This window comes from Podarcis tiliguerta (genome assembly GCF_965153285.1).
Source record: "Podarcis tiliguerta genome assembly, chromosome: 4".
Taxonomy (NCBI): Eukaryota; Metazoa; Chordata; class Lepidosauria; order Squamata; family Lacertidae; genus Podarcis; species Podarcis tiliguerta.
Window position 1 is genome coordinate 20,392,103 of NC_139537.1, and position 15,297 is coordinate 20,407,399.

Genomic DNA, 15,297 nt, shown 5'->3' on the forward strand with positions numbered 1-15,297 from the left:
AGGTGTGGGAGAGAGCAGAAGTTGTTCCACATGTGGAATTATTTCATTTACTACTGCACTCTGGGTATTTGATTTTGCACACCTGACAATGTAGGTTTTGCATTAGGAACAGAAAATCACAGGAACAGGAAATTGCATTAGGGACAGAAATTTGCGGTATCCCTAACCACTTTCAGGCCAAGCGGGAGCAATTACACTTCTGTTTTTGCTAAATGACTGCAAAAGAATTCTTGTACTCTAATATGAGGAAAGAGAGAATCGCTTATTAGATTGGGTGGGAAGGAAGGGAGAATTGTTCTCAGAATGTCATGCTCTAGTGTATGGCTGAGTCTGACTTTGGTATTGTTTATGATTTTAATATTTTTTTGGAAGGAAGAGGCAGGGTGCAATTGATTTAATTAATAAATAAATAACAGTAGCAAACACTTAAACCTAGCTAGAAAACAATCAACCGTTCAGCTCTGTACCCTTCTAGTTCGACCAACGAGCACCCAGTGGAGGTTGCTGTTAAACAATATTCCTGCTATTTGTTTGAGGGAGCAAATCTCCCCGAACAATCATCTCTGTCTTGGTAATATACAGTAGCTGTTCTCAAAGGGTTTATTTAGCTCCATGTAGCTGAAACTTTAATGCTGTTCCTCGTTCGTTGCTGTCAGTCTTCAGGGAATATCTATAATTTAACAAAGCTCCTTTTGGTAAATAGCACTGAGTTGGAAGTTATTAGAAATAGGTAGAGTTGTATCACTGGTACAACCTAAGGGGGATTAGAGAAGGCTGGCCTTCCTTATCCTTTTCTATTCCTCCATTGTGGCTTTAAAGGGCAAAAGTCCTTGCTAGCCCCTGGCTTGCTTAACGCATGGTCAGTCTATGTATTTTGCAAGGGAAGAACAAAAACTACCTAGATGATTGAACTGTGCTTTGGGTTTATCAGAAGATTTCCCCAAAGTAGTTTATTCACTCAGCCTAGTGAAAACTGGACTGTGTCCAGGCTATTTGCCTCTAGATAGAGAGAGGCACCAGCTTTTCAGCTGCTTGGTCCTGCTGTGCTAAGAGCAAGTCCATCCCCAAAACTCTGTGTTTCCTGAATTGTTCTCCTTTTGTATTTTTATGCTGCAAACCAGCCTGTGATCTTCAGATGAAGGATGGTATATAAAATTAATTAAACAAATAAAATAAAATAAAACAACTCAAACCCATAATCCTTAAAGGAGCAGTGGAATGTTGCAGAAGGTCCATAATGTCTGGTCTTCTATGGTAATATAAAATAGTTTGGCCCGGGACCTCTGTTTCTGCTGCTATTTTTCCTGTATGTAAGCTCCAAATTCAAATACGATACTGTTTTTCTTCCTTCAAATGGCCAGGAGCTAACACCCCAGCTTTCTTTCTTCATTCCTTTATTTCTTCAAGCCTCTCACATCTCAAAGCAGTTTATAATAACAGTGATTGAACACAGAGAAAAAAATACCGTATTATTATAATAATTCAGTGCAGTCCAACCCAGATTGAAATTATTAAAGCTCATGTTTAAAACAACAGGGTAGAACAAATAATATGAGTCAGCTTCTTTCAATGCTTTTGAGTGCACTATTGCTCAATTCGGAAAATTTTCCATGAGAAACTAAACTGAATTTGAGAAGTGCCTTTGTTTGGAGGCTCACTTTCTAAAATTATACTCAGCTGTAATAAAATTTTACGCTATGTTAACATTGTGCGGAAAAATGGGGGGAAAGGGAACTTCAGACTAGTTTCACAAAATAAATGTAAGTTTATGTAGAAAATGGCGGGGCAAGTTAGTTTAAATGTAAACATAACATAAAACCAGCTCAATAATATTCCACAATGGCATTTCCCCCAATGAAGGTTCAAAAATAAGTATAATTTATCTGAACATTGCTGGAAGTGCGTCATAAATGGTGTGGGAGAAATAAAGCGAGAGCCAGTGTGGTGTAGTGGTTAAGAGCAGTAGTCTCGTAATCTGGGGAACCGGGTTCGCGTCTCCGCTCCTCCACATGCAGCTGCTGGGTGACCTTGGGCCAGTCACACTTCTTTGAAGTCTCTCAGCCCCACTCACCTCACAGAGTGTTTGTTGTGGGGGTGGGGGGGAGGGAAAGGAGAATGTTAGCCGCTTTGAGACTCCTTAAAGGGAGTGAAAGGCGGGATATCAAATCCAAACTCTTCTTCTTCCTCTTCTTCTCCCTGCCACATGCTTGATTTCAAAGATTGGCTAATGAATATAAGGGGGCCTACCTTTGAAATCAAACATGTGACTTCCTCTCCCCCTCAACCCCCCACCACAATTCTCATTTCAAAAGCTTTTAGCGCTTGCAGCATTTTTTTCTCCTGACTTGCTCTATGGATTCACCAATATGGCAACACGTTCAGTGAGATTAATCTGAATTGTGTTTCACTTGAATAATGTATGACCATAATGCATTCTCTCTCACCTTGATCACTTTTTAAATCGAAAGGCAATCCAGAAGGAGCGGGTGAAGGGAACAAATACTCCAATCACCTAACCTGAGATAGCTTAGGCTAGCCTGTCCTGTTAAAGAGATGGCAGAGCAGGCAAGGCTGTTCATGAAAGAGACCATTCAAGATACCACTTTACCACAATGCTCTGTTTTCATTCTTCAGCCACACACTGAAACTGATCAGCCTGAGCAAGGGGGGGGGGGAGCGAGAAATGTACAGGTCCCAAAGGAACTTAGGTTTTGTGGAAGGATGGATGTGGAGCATATGTATTTGTTTGTGTGTGTGTGTGTGTGTGTGTGTGTGTGTTCATATCCTGCCATTCCTTCCAGGAGCTGAAGGTGACATACACAATCCCACCCTCTAGAAAAGAGAAAAACAGGAAGGCAGCAAATGATAAAAAAGGGGGGGGGGATTTACAGGTGCTCCAGAAGTCGCTCCACACCTATTTTACCCTAGCAACAACCCTTCGCTGCAGATTAGGTTGAGTGATAGTGGCTGCCCTGACATCACCCAAGGAGCAATAGGGAAGTGAGGATTTGAACCTGGTTGTCTCCAGAGATAAAAGCAGAGGCATAGCTGTCAAGTGTCCCTTATTTGGCGGGACAGTCCCTTATCCCAGTGCCATGTCCCACTGCTGTCCCTTATTGATGAGGCTTCATTTGGCTGCTGGCTGGGCTTTCTGCCTTTGGCTCAGAGGGGCTCAGAAGTTGAACATAACCTGTGCCCAGAAAATCCCTTATTTTGGCTGCTGATCCCTTATTTTCGAGGCTGCTGGTCCCTTATTTTCAAATCTGTAAGTTGACAGCTATGGGCAGAGGGGTAATCTGTGGAAGGAGGATGACGATGAGGAAGCAACAGGCTACAGTCCCTTTTGAGCTTAGAGTGACTACAATCACCCACTTGCAGTGCGGTTCTACTCTAAATTAGAGTTTGCTCTGCTTCCTCTGAACAGCCAGGATAAATCTACATAGCCTTCTTCCTTGTTCCTCCATCTTCCTTCTTTGGAGGCTCCTAGGGAGGAAGATGTGGGGGCTGGCTTTTCGTCACAAAAAGATCCCTAGGCCACCACCCTATGGAGTGAAAGGGATTTTCTTTCATGCAGTTCTTTAGTTTTGACTTTTATCCAAGATTTGGGACATCTCAGAAGAAACGTCTACCATGCTGGAAATGATAGTTGCAAACAAAAATTACGTAATCAGAAACAAAATGTAAGATGAGCCCCGCGAGGGTATACGAGAGTCTTATCTAAGTAAATTCCTTTCATCTTAAGAACAGTTAATTCTTGGAACTCAGACAGATGCTGAATTTTAAGGAAGAACAAAACCTGGTCCTCTTTTTTTGGCAAGTCTACAACAACTTCCAGACTTTTAGAGGTGTTCACTTTATAATGTTGCCAAATTATTAAAGAAACTAGCTCTGCATTATAATACGGGGCTTTCCACAGCCACTGTTAATACTACATTTGCAAGTTGTTACATTTCTCAGCAATCTTCAAATGCCTGCAGGGTCTAGAATGGGGTCACAGGCTGGATAGTGAATTATTATAGCAGCATTGTTCCTACTGGACTATGTCACTAGCAAAACATAACTTCATCCAGGCTCAGCTTTATCAGCCAAGCGTTCAGCACCAAAAATCAACTTGAGAAATAAACAAAAAATGTTTGCCATTTTTTTTAAACAAATCCAAACAGATGCATATGATTAAAACAAGAACTTCAAGTATTCCTGTATTTTTATTCCATGGCAAAGGAAATTTTGGCCAGATACAGTAAGCCAAACTAGCATTGGCTTAGCTGCCACATCACACTGAGCTAAAATGACTGGGGAGGAGCAAAGCAGATACAGGCTGGATCTACCCCCCAGGGGTGAAAAAACCACTATAAATAAGTCATAAATTAAATCATTATAACAAAAGAAAGAACTCTATGTAAAATCGCATAGACAAAGTTTTGTGCTCTACAGTGCCATCTGGTGTTGAATGTTTATAACGCTGTTATAGCATTGTAACATGGCTAATGTAGCTGAGCCCACAGTCTCCTCCCTGGGAGCCAGCATGGCCATCCTAAGCCACGGTTTGGTGTTCCAGGGTTCCATCAAACTCCAGCAGCAACACCCTCAAAAAATGAACCTAAGGAAGGAAAATGTAGGTGAAGGGTTAAGCAAAGGAGACAGGGTTCTCAGTGGGCACCAACTCTTTAAGAGCAGTGGGCACATCTGGATTTTTGAGCTAGTGCTGTATGTGATGCTGTCAGCAGCTCCTGGCAGGTTGCCCAGGAAACTATAAAGAAAAATAACAGTTTCTGACAGTTCTTTTTTACTTCAATCTTTACAGAGAGAGGCTATAGAACCTACCTTCTTGGATAATGGTGTTGTCCTGAGTGAATCTTCACCCACCTTCTCTCCCACTTCCTCATTATCTCCTCTATGGGTGGTGCTGTGTGCCCTCTGTCTTTGAGCTCTTTGCTCTCCCATGATTTCCCAACTTTCCCTCTCATCTGCCTCTGAGCTGTGACCTCCCACAAACCACTGTTGTTAATCTATACTCTCTTCCTCTTCCCTGGAAGAGTCAGAATGAGGAGGTGGTCTCCACCATGCTTCCTCTGTCCCTGACAGCTGCCCTCTCTAGAAATTTCTCCTGCATCCTACAGATTAGTCCCCTTACAAGCTACCCATTGAGAGAGAAGGGAGAAAAGTACGTGCAATCATGCACAAACTCTTTGCTTTTCCAAAGGATCTGGGTAAAAGTCAGAACTGGTAGAAATGCCATATTTGCCACTCCATAAGACGCACCTAGTTTTTAGAGGAGTAAAACAAGAAGAAGTATATTCTGAACGAAACAGGGCATGTATGATTTTTGTGGTTCATGCTATGGCCACAGACATGTGATTTGACGGTGAGTTTGGGGTAGCCCAATGCAAAAATCCTGAGAATCCATGTGGATCTGTGCTTTCTAACCACGTTTTTGAGCCATTGCAGCCCCATGCAACAGTGGGTTCGTGGGTTTTTTTGGTGCAGGCTATAGCCATGGACATGCTATGTGATCTGATGGTGAATTTGGGGTGACCCAATGCAAAAATCCTGAGGATCCATGTGGATCCGTGCTCGGTAATCTTGAGTCTTGAAAAGTACATAGAACTGAAAGAGGAAGTGGTTGTCCAAATGGAACCAGGGGCAAAGTAAGCACACTGGTGGAAGCACCAGATTCACAGGGGCAGTCGCCGGTCCCACTGATATACACCTTAAACCTGCTGCCCTACCCCAACCTCATCCAGGTAAATAGCAGGAATGCAGGCATCGAAAGGGCAACTCTGTAGGCTAGCCTCACCACTCGCATCCCAACTGGTTTGCAGTTTCCCATTTCTCATTCAGACATTGACTGTTGAGGCAGTTCCATCTTCAACTCTGAGGGAGTCTTGTGCAAAGTCCTCCTCTTTTGGTGGACTTTGGCAAGTTTACCTAGCATTGATGGTGGGTGGCAGTGCTCCGGGCAGCAGCAGGTGGCTAGGGGCTATGGTTTCCATTTTCAACAATGAAAATGGTAGCTAGGCCCAGAGGTCTTTTAAAAAAATGGCGGGCCCAGGACAGGTGTCAGCAGTAGACCCTACTAGGCTGCTGGGGCCCTGGCAGCTGCCGAAGGATGTTAGGTCCTGATGCCAGTTCTGTATCAATGGTACTGTGCTGTACTGTTACCCATTGTTGACTTAGAACTCTGGTCCACAGAATATACCATAGGAAATTTGTTAGTCTTGTTATCAAAGTTATTCTCTATATAGAGAGATGGCACTAAAGCACTTGAGGAAAGTATTAATAAATCAAAATTGATTGGCACCATCTTGTGAACGTGTGTGTGTTAAAGTTGTGAATCCTGGTCTATACTATTTCACTAAGATGATAAGGTGCTTCTTAGCCCTATGGCCAAAATAGATTCATCCGATTTTGTATGTCATATCCCCAGTGCTATTTTTCTAGAAAAAGAGGTGTTGGAACTCACCGTGAACGCCTCCCTTGTTCTCTTACAATAGCAATGACTGGAACTGAGTTCCGGCTTAGAAAAAAAAGCCCTACATATCCTACATATCCCCAAGGCTGTTGCTTATTATATTGCTTTTATTGATGGCACAAGTTTAACATCTTTTTTCTCCTTTCCATTACGTATTTTGCCAGTAGGGTTTCTGGGTCTTAAAATGTGAAAATGCTCAGGAAATTATGGCACCTGCAAACAGTTTATATTTCTTTATAGCAGCAGCCATGGAAAAGGAAAAGGAAACGAGGCCAAGTGTATTCTGCCTTGAACAGAAGGGGGAAACTGTGGGGATTCTGACATTTAAAAAGATTTATCCTGCTAAGATAATAGCGAAATGGCAGGCAGTTTACATGAATAAGGTCAGAGATCACTTTAATGCTTTCTCTTCTGTTTGCAACGACAACAAAAAATCCTCTACGTAGCCATAAAATCATGGAATCATAGAATTGATTCTCTAAGATGCCTCAGTGGGGGCTGAGCTCATTGTTTTAACGGTCTCCAAGATCTCTGCATTTAAAAATAGTGTTGCAGTTTTTACAATTTTAGAAAGCCTCTTCTCAACTGAGATTACCAGCTTGAAGTAATGTCTTGCCCAGGGGTGCCATTTTCAGAGGGCAACAAAACAGGTAAGTATGAGCATGGTGACATACTTTCAGTTGAGGGATCTGTAAAGAGAATGACACCCAAAAAGTGTCACGAAACCAGAGCCCTGTGGAGCATTTTATCAGGACTAAAGGAACAGGTTGTTGTTGTTTTTGGGGGTTTTGTATTCAGGACCAACCCTACCATTAGGCAGAATAAGGTAGTTACCACAGGCAGTAGATGTTGGGGTGGTGTTTGAGGACAGAACTGTGTGCAACACATGGCCTGGTCTGATCTCCTCAGTTGTGGTAGAGGACTCTGCCATGCTGCCATTATTGAAATAAGTTTTAACGACCCGTTTAGTCAGCTTCTTTGTGTGTGGGGTGCCATCTTGTCCCTAGTTTCAGGTGGCAGAATGTCTTGGGCTGGCTCTGATGGAAAAACCTTCACAATGTGCTACTGTTTTTAAAAACACATTCAGGACAATGCTCTTCCCCTAATTGAATTTCATCACCTTCTATGACAGATATTTGCATTAAAAAAAATCCTTCCAGTAGCACCTTAGAGACCAACTAAGTTTGTTATTGGTATGAGCCTCTGTGTGCATGCACACTCCTTCAGATACCAGTGGATTGTAGAGGGTTATTAATTCTAAGACGCTTAGGTATAATGTCTAGGTTCTTGCATTTAGTCAGAAAGAAGATGTCAGACTGTACCTGTGCAAGTTTCTTGGTGAAGTTGATGGACTTCCATTTCATGCAGCTCAATGTGGTGCCTTCCACAGTTCTAGTTACAGGTAGGTAGCCGTGTTGGTCTGCCGTAGTCAAAACAAAATTTTAAAAATTCATTCCAGGAGCACCTTAAAGACCAACTAAGTTTGTTATTGGTGTGGGCTTTTGTGTGCATGCACACAAACTTAATTGGTCTCTAAGGTGCTACTGGAAGGATTTATTATTATTATTATTATTATTATTATTATTATTATTATTATTTTGACTATAGCAGACCAACATGGCTACTTACCTGTAACTAGATATTTGCATATCTGGTATGATGCAAGCTGGTTGTACATTTCCGCATAAGCTTTAAAACTTGGTGATAGAACATTCTAGCTTCACAGTTAGAGAGTTTACTGAAATGTTCATAGAATCCTATAGGCACTGGCTGCCTATAGCTACTTGCTATAGCCCCCAGTCATGGTTTGCAAGCTGAGGCTCTGGTGGAAAGCTCCATGTGTGCAGAAGCTTCCATATTCAGTGGTGGGGAAACTCTGCATGTCCAGGGAGAAAATCTATGTGGAGTTTGCCAGCACTGAAGTGGCAAGGCAGCTTCTACTTACAAGGAGCTCTATCTTTGGACTGGGGCTAAGGGAACTACTCTGTGGGATTCAGTTCAAAGATTATGACTTCCCAATGTGCCTCTTTAAAAGCACTGAATTGAAGCTTACTGTCTTCCGTGATAGAGTTATGTACTGTAGTTCTAAATCATAAAATAAAACCTGAGCAACTTAGCTGGGACTACACAACCCTGGGTATTTCTGAGAGTTTTAAGGAAAATATTTTCATTCCCCCCCCCCATGAACCTTCTGTAAGTTTCCTCCAGATGGGCAGATGCAAAATATTGTGCCAGAAGAACAATATTGTTTCATTGCAAAATGGACAGCAGCTTATTTTGATACACTGGGTTGCATCTTAATTATACAGCTATTTTTTTAAAAAGGCAGTGTGATACAAAAGTGTTTTTTACATGGCCTGTTAGATATAGCAAGGAATGCAATGTGGTTAGATTCATAACCAATTTGAGCTTAATTTCAGAACAATGAGAGGCGCTTAAAAATCTCATTTACTTCATTCCTTTTTATTTCCATTTTTTTTCTTATTGTGCTGTGAAATTGTCTATGGATATGGCTAATAACCCTACTAAATAACCCTCTCATGATTAGCTTTTATAGGGTTTTTTTAATTGTTATTTTAGGACTATCAACAGCCATTTGCACCTTCCTCAAAAAAGTAAGTGGAAAAGTTTTATTCTTCCTGATCCGTAATGGTGAATTTTGGCCAGGGTGAGTAATTCCCCACCCCCAGCCCCCCACCCACCCCATGATGAATTTTGCTTTATTTTTCTTTTAAGAGGCATGGGAATCTCCATCTGAAGTAAATCTGCAAATTTCTCAGTTAACAGATAATTTCTCTAAATAGGCAGAGGACATATCCAGGTACTATAAGGCATTAGAATAAGATTCGTAGACATTCAGGGCAGAATCCAGTATTTCTGTTCTGGCAGTGCAAGATGAGAGCCGTTGTGGTACAGTGGTTAGAGTGTCGGACTAGGGCCTGGGAGACCAGAGTTCAAATCCCCACTTACAGTTACTGCCTCTCAGCCTAACTTACCCATTACATCTTCCTTCCATCACACATGTGGTTTCCAAGCAACCACCTACCGAAGCGGTGCCTAAACCCAGACCTGTTAAGTTTCAGGAATCTGGTGGCCTCATGTGTCATCAGCCCATGCCCTGAGATATAACTAAAGAATGAAGGACGCACACCATCCCATCTCCAGAACCAGTGTGGACAACATGAGAATAAACAGCATTAATTTAAAATAGTTTCATATTTATGCATGGCTGCAAAGGGGGGACGGGATAAAATAAAACATGGATCTGCTGACATATTTAGCACAATTTATTTTCTGTTAGTAGGAACAGTTGTTGCATATTATTAAATATGTGTGTTTATTTTATTAATGTCCCACCTTTCATCCAATGCTTTCAAGCCAGTGTACATTATTCTTCTCATCCCATCCCCTTACAATCATCCTTATGGCAACCCTGTGATGTAACTAAGTCTGGAAGATGGTGACTGACCCAAGGTCACCCAGGGAGCTTCATGGCAGAGTGGAAACTTTCCAGACCCAGTCCATCCCTCTAACTACTACGCTCGTCTTATGACATCTTACGGAATAATATAAGTAAAGGACAGAACCCTGCCCCAATAAGCTTACAGTCTACATTAAGATAATTTGAGGACAGTTCTCTGTTACAGTGGTACCTTGGTTTCGGAAATCAAACATTTCAGTTGTTGAGCGCTGAAAACCCAGAAGTAAATTCTTCCATTTTTGAACGCGCCTCAGAGGTCGAACGGCTTCCACTGAGGTCCCCCCCCCCCCCCAATTTCCTCTGAATTTGCAGACCGCCCTTTGCGCCTGTTTTCGAACGTTTCAGAAGTCGAACCGTCTTCTGGAACGGATTACGTTCGAAAACCGAAGTACCACTGTATCTATACCTTCCAGCCACTGTGTCATAAAATCACAGAACTGTAGAGTTGGAAGGGACAACACAAGTCACCTAGTCCAACCCCCTTAAATGCAGGGGGGGTTGCCCAAAGTGGGGCTCAAACCCACAACCCTGAGATTAAGAGTCTCATGCTCTGCTGTCTATGCAGGTGGTCCTCAATTTTTAAAAATAAGAAGTGGGGAGAACAAGGGGTGGTGGTATCCACCTAACATGTTCTTGTCAGCACAAGGATTTATCCTTGGGCAATGGAACTCCTCCCTCTCCACATGCCCCACAGCCTCCCCAAATCTGCCCCACAGGGTTGATGGAAAATGCAGAATAGATTTAGGGGACCTACAGGAGAAGGAGAGGGAGAAGTGGCATCCTTGTGCTGACAGAATGAGTAACTTGGTGCTATACTGGATGCAGCCCCTTATATACAGAGTAGCATTTTGTTTTGACTTTCAGCATGATGGAAAGAGAGGTTGAAATCTTCAAGAAAAAACACCCCATGAATAGTACTTTGCTGGAAATACTCAAGGGAAGGGAAGGTGTGGGTCGAGGTACTAACTGGAAACAAAACTGTTGTCATCTAAATGATTAATTGGAAATCCATAATAAATATCTCTGGTTCAAAAGCAGTTGCTTCCTGGAACAAAGGAAGCAAATGAACAATTTCAGTCCAGCCTTGCTCTTTTTCCTCTCCCTCTTGATCACAAACCATAATTAGAGTACTTGTATGAAATTACATTTGTCAGATTGCCTGAGAAGCGTAGCCCCAGAGGCCTTATCCACAAAAAAGCAGAGTGTTATCACTAACACCACAGCCTGTATTCCTGTATTTTGAGTTCCAGGGACAGACAAGTAATTACATTATCTGTATTCACTATCTAATACAAATTTAACAGCCACTGAAATGAGGCTCAGGTCAATTCTGTTAAGAGACAGTTGTGAAACCTCATAATTAGTTGGCAAGGATCTGTGTAACAACCCCCCCCCCAAAAAAAAATGTGCATGAAAGGCAGTAAAGGTCAAAATGTGTTTCCAAAACAGCTGACCCATAAAGATGTTCTCCTTATGTACAGGGTGGTCCACAGTAATGAGTTGGCATCATCAGGGCAAAAGTATAATCAGTACAGCAGTAACGGCCCAAGAGCCCCCTCTATCAGGAGAAGAGTTCTACAAGATGGAAGATGGCAAGGACTAGGAGCAAGAACCACCTAAGGACATATCCTCCATAGTAACTCTCCCACTAGAGCAGCGTTTCCCAAACCTGGGTCTCCAGCTGCTTTTGGACTACAACTCCCATCATCCCTAGCTAGCAGGACCAGTGGTCAGGGTTGATGGGAACTGTAGTCTAAAAACAGCTAGAGACCCAAGTTTGGGAAACCCTGCACTAAAGCATGGATAGAGAACATGTGCCCCGCACCCCTGGACTATATAGCTCCCATCCTCTCTGACCATTGGCCATTCTGGCTGTGCCAGTTCAATCATAGAATTGTAGAGTTGGAAGGGACCTTGAGGAACATCTAGTAATCCAATGCCCCGTGCAATGCTGGAATCTCAACTAAGTGTACACAACGGATAGCCAACATGTGGAGGACAACACACACTCCCCATGCTTGCACTGGAGGAGCCACAAGGGGAAAGTGGTGCCTCCATCCTGTACCTTGCCCTATTCTCTTGATTCCAATAACTCATCTCCAGGACACTGGCAAGTCAGTAGGGCACTTTGCCATGACCACGAGGGAGCAGGAGACTTCAGGCTGAAGCATGCATCCTTTAATAGGGTGCAGCCCTTTTTAGCCCACATAGTCCTCCACCATCTACTGATGCTCACAGTTGGCTCCAAAATCTCACAGAAATAACACTCCAAACTCTTTACTTACTGTTTTGTCTTTAATCTATCCTTACCTTTTAATCAGGCCTGTGGTGAGCTGTCCATGGTACTGACCAGTTGAAGGGTACCCTGGCCTGTTGCTTAACCCATATCAGCAGGCCCTTATAGGTTTCAGCCTGGAAACTTTGATTTAAATGAGGAGCCTTCCAACTCCTTGTGGGCTACAAAACACGTACATCCAGAATAAGTTTCTGGATTTGAGAGCTCCTTTGCTTATCTGCAACAGCTTCAATTCTAAGCTTTAATCTCAGCAAAATACAGTCACTGACAGAGGATGAAATCACTGCCTTGCATGTTTACATGTTGCCACATGGCCAACATTTTTATTAAGCAAGGTCAGTTTGCTTTAAACCTGCTGTTCAGTGTCTACTGGGCATTAGATAGCATCAGACAATGTGGTGCCATGGAAATTCTATCCACAGTGATTTCAAGAGCCTCTGCTAAAGGAGCTATCTGATTTCCATTGTTAGCGACCCTGTGTTTCCAAAAATTGAAGTTCAGTCTTGTTTGGAATTCACTGATACATCAGTGACACACTGAGGCAACCTTTGCCTGTTCTCCTCTGTGGGTGGAGCAGGGATGGATCTCAGAGACCTGGTGCATGTTGATGACATCATGCATGGATGCCAGGGTCTAGAAGCCTCTAGCCAAGTCTAGGGTAGTTGCAATATGAAGCCCAATGGTGTCAGGTAAGTGCTCTGTTTTGAATTCCACCATTATCCTAAATTCCATGAAGCAATCTCCCTTAGATATCTGGTGGTGAGTTCTCCCTAGTGTCACTGCCTCTAACATAATATCATAAACAATAAAGTAGCCTAATCATCTGGGCATAATCCAAGTAGAATTAAGCACATTTTAAGTTTCATTGTTTTTAATGGGAGTGCTTGAATCCCTTCCATTGGAATCAATATGTTTTAACTTTGGTTGAATTGCGCATCATACAGCTATGTTTGGAACAGTTGTAACAAGAAGTAGAGATTTACACAAAAGCGGGGGGGGGGGGGCTGATCTTGCATTTTGTACACCTATTTAATTCACACTTTACCACCAGACTTTAGTGCTAGTACAAGAGCTGACTATTTCAGCTCAAGGGAACTGAAATTTAATACGCGTATTTTGTACAACAAACAATCATGCCTCTCTGGCTGCTAAAGAAATTGAATCAAGGGTCTTTTTCTTTTTTACTGTCTGTTATAAACTGTAGGGGAAAGGATGCACACAATCTAAATTCTATATCCTGGCTGCACTTTATCACCACATTGAAAATATGTGAATAGCTCCTTCTCTCTTTTTTTATCGGTTTACAAAATCATATTATCCTTACTTAAGCACCGAGCAATAAAGCTGCCCTCTATTGGAAAAAAAAATTGCATTTTTCCCTCCCCAAATTTGTTTGCCAGCATGCTTCTTCCTCCCCACAGGTGTGTTATAATATGCAAATGAGAGGTTTATTTAGTGTGTGGATAAAAGAGCTTTTTAAGTCCTCGTTCCTTCTAACATCTTAACGGCTATGCAGTTTCTTACAAAATATGTTTTATCGTTTCAAGAAATGCTGTTAACCTCGCAGTTTTAAAACTGAATGAACAAGGCCTCTTGGACAAATTGAAAAACAAATGGTGGTACGACAAAGGAGAATGTGGCAGCGGGGGAGGTGACTCCAAGGTTAGCCTCAATGTCACCAAAGCGGGTAAACAGTATGTAGAGTAATTGGCGCATCTGCTGGGGCTCTATCCTTCCTTGCCACGAAATCCTGGACGGCATCGATAAAAAAGCGAAAAACCAACATCCAGATGTGTGCAATTACTGTCAAAGCAAAAATATTTGCATCCTTGTTTTGAGTCTCAAGCCCAACTTATTGGCCTGGGAATCCAAATCGTCATTTTGCATGTCATACCTGGAATCTCTACATATTAAAAAATCAAAACAGATTTGACGCAAAAGTTGGTAGGAACAAAGCAGCTTGGTGAACATGCAGCGGAAGACTTTAGCCCAGCACAGCAGACAAGATCACAAGGGCCCAACTAGCTCCCTGTCTCTCCAGGTGAATGACTTAGGCTGCTTGTCCATCACTAACTGGTTTTTACTGGAGCTGGAGGTTGGTGGGCCAACTTATTTTGTTTCATTTACTAGCTCCTCCCAAAAGAGCAGAAGGCAGCAAACACACAGGCCAGAAAGCAATTAAAACATTTAATAAATCAATTGCAGCACAAATGCAGACTGGGGAAGATCTCTCCTTAAAAGGCTTGTTGGAAGAGGAAGGTTTTCAGTAGGCTACAGAAACAGTCCCCGTCTTTCACTGAAAAAGAAAATCCCCATGGCTACAGTCCCTACTTCATCCAAAAAACTCTCTTTAACTCTTGGGTGTGTGACAACTATCAGGCCAGCTAGTTGCAGGGGCCAGACTTTGCCTGGATAGCCTCATTTCTATGATTTCCCTTTAGGGCACACCAACACAAAAGTGAATTTATTGTTGTGGTTTCTGCAAACGAAACCTGGGAACTGGGGCATAATTGGGGGGGTAATGTTTTTATTTGTTAGTATGTTGTGTTATTTTTGTGCCTTGATATGTAAACCACCTTGTGATTCTTGGATGAAGGGCAGTATAAACATTTAAGAAATTAATAAATAAATCTTGATTTTATGATCCACTCTACCTGCTCAGCGCGGGTGGCGCTGTGGGTAAAACCTCAGCGCCTAGGGCTTGCCGATTGCATGGTCGACGGTTCGAATCCCTGCGGCGGGGTGAGCTCCCGTCTTTTGGTCCCAGCTCCTGCCCACCTAGCAGTTCGAAAGCACCCTTAAGTGCAAGTAGATAAATAGGTACCGCTTTATAGCGGGAAGGTAAATGGCGTTTCCGTGTGCTGCGCTGGTGCTGGCTCGCCAGAGCAGCTTCGTCACACTGGCCACGTGACCTGGAAGTGTCTCCGGACAGCGCTGGCCCCCGGCCTCTTAAGTGAGATGGGCGCACAACCCTAGAGTCGGACACGACTGGCCCGTACGGGCAGGGGTACCTTTACCTTTACTACCTGCTCAAAGTGTCATTCAATT

General features: G+C 42.7%; 1 protein-coding gene across 5 annotated transcripts in view; it reads left to right on the forward strand.

The window, feature by feature from the left end:
- GRIA4 (glutamate ionotropic receptor AMPA type subunit 4) overlaps positions 1-15,297 on the forward strand; it is a 217,865-nt gene that overhangs the window by 193,107 nt on the left and 9,461 nt on the right. For 4 of the 5 annotated variants that reach the window (XR_014510180.1, XM_083436276.1, XM_083436277.1 and 1 more), the window contains exon 14: positions 13,797-13,911. The exons of the other annotated variant lie outside the window; for it this stretch is intronic. Coding sequence is in view for 3 of the 4 variants with exons in the window: in XM_083436276.1 (XP_083292402.1) it covers positions 13,797-13,911 (115 nt within the window). In the remaining variant the exon portion in view is untranslated. The remainder of the gene's footprint in view (positions 1-13,796; positions 13,912-15,297) is intronic. 5 annotated transcript variants of the gene reach the window in all.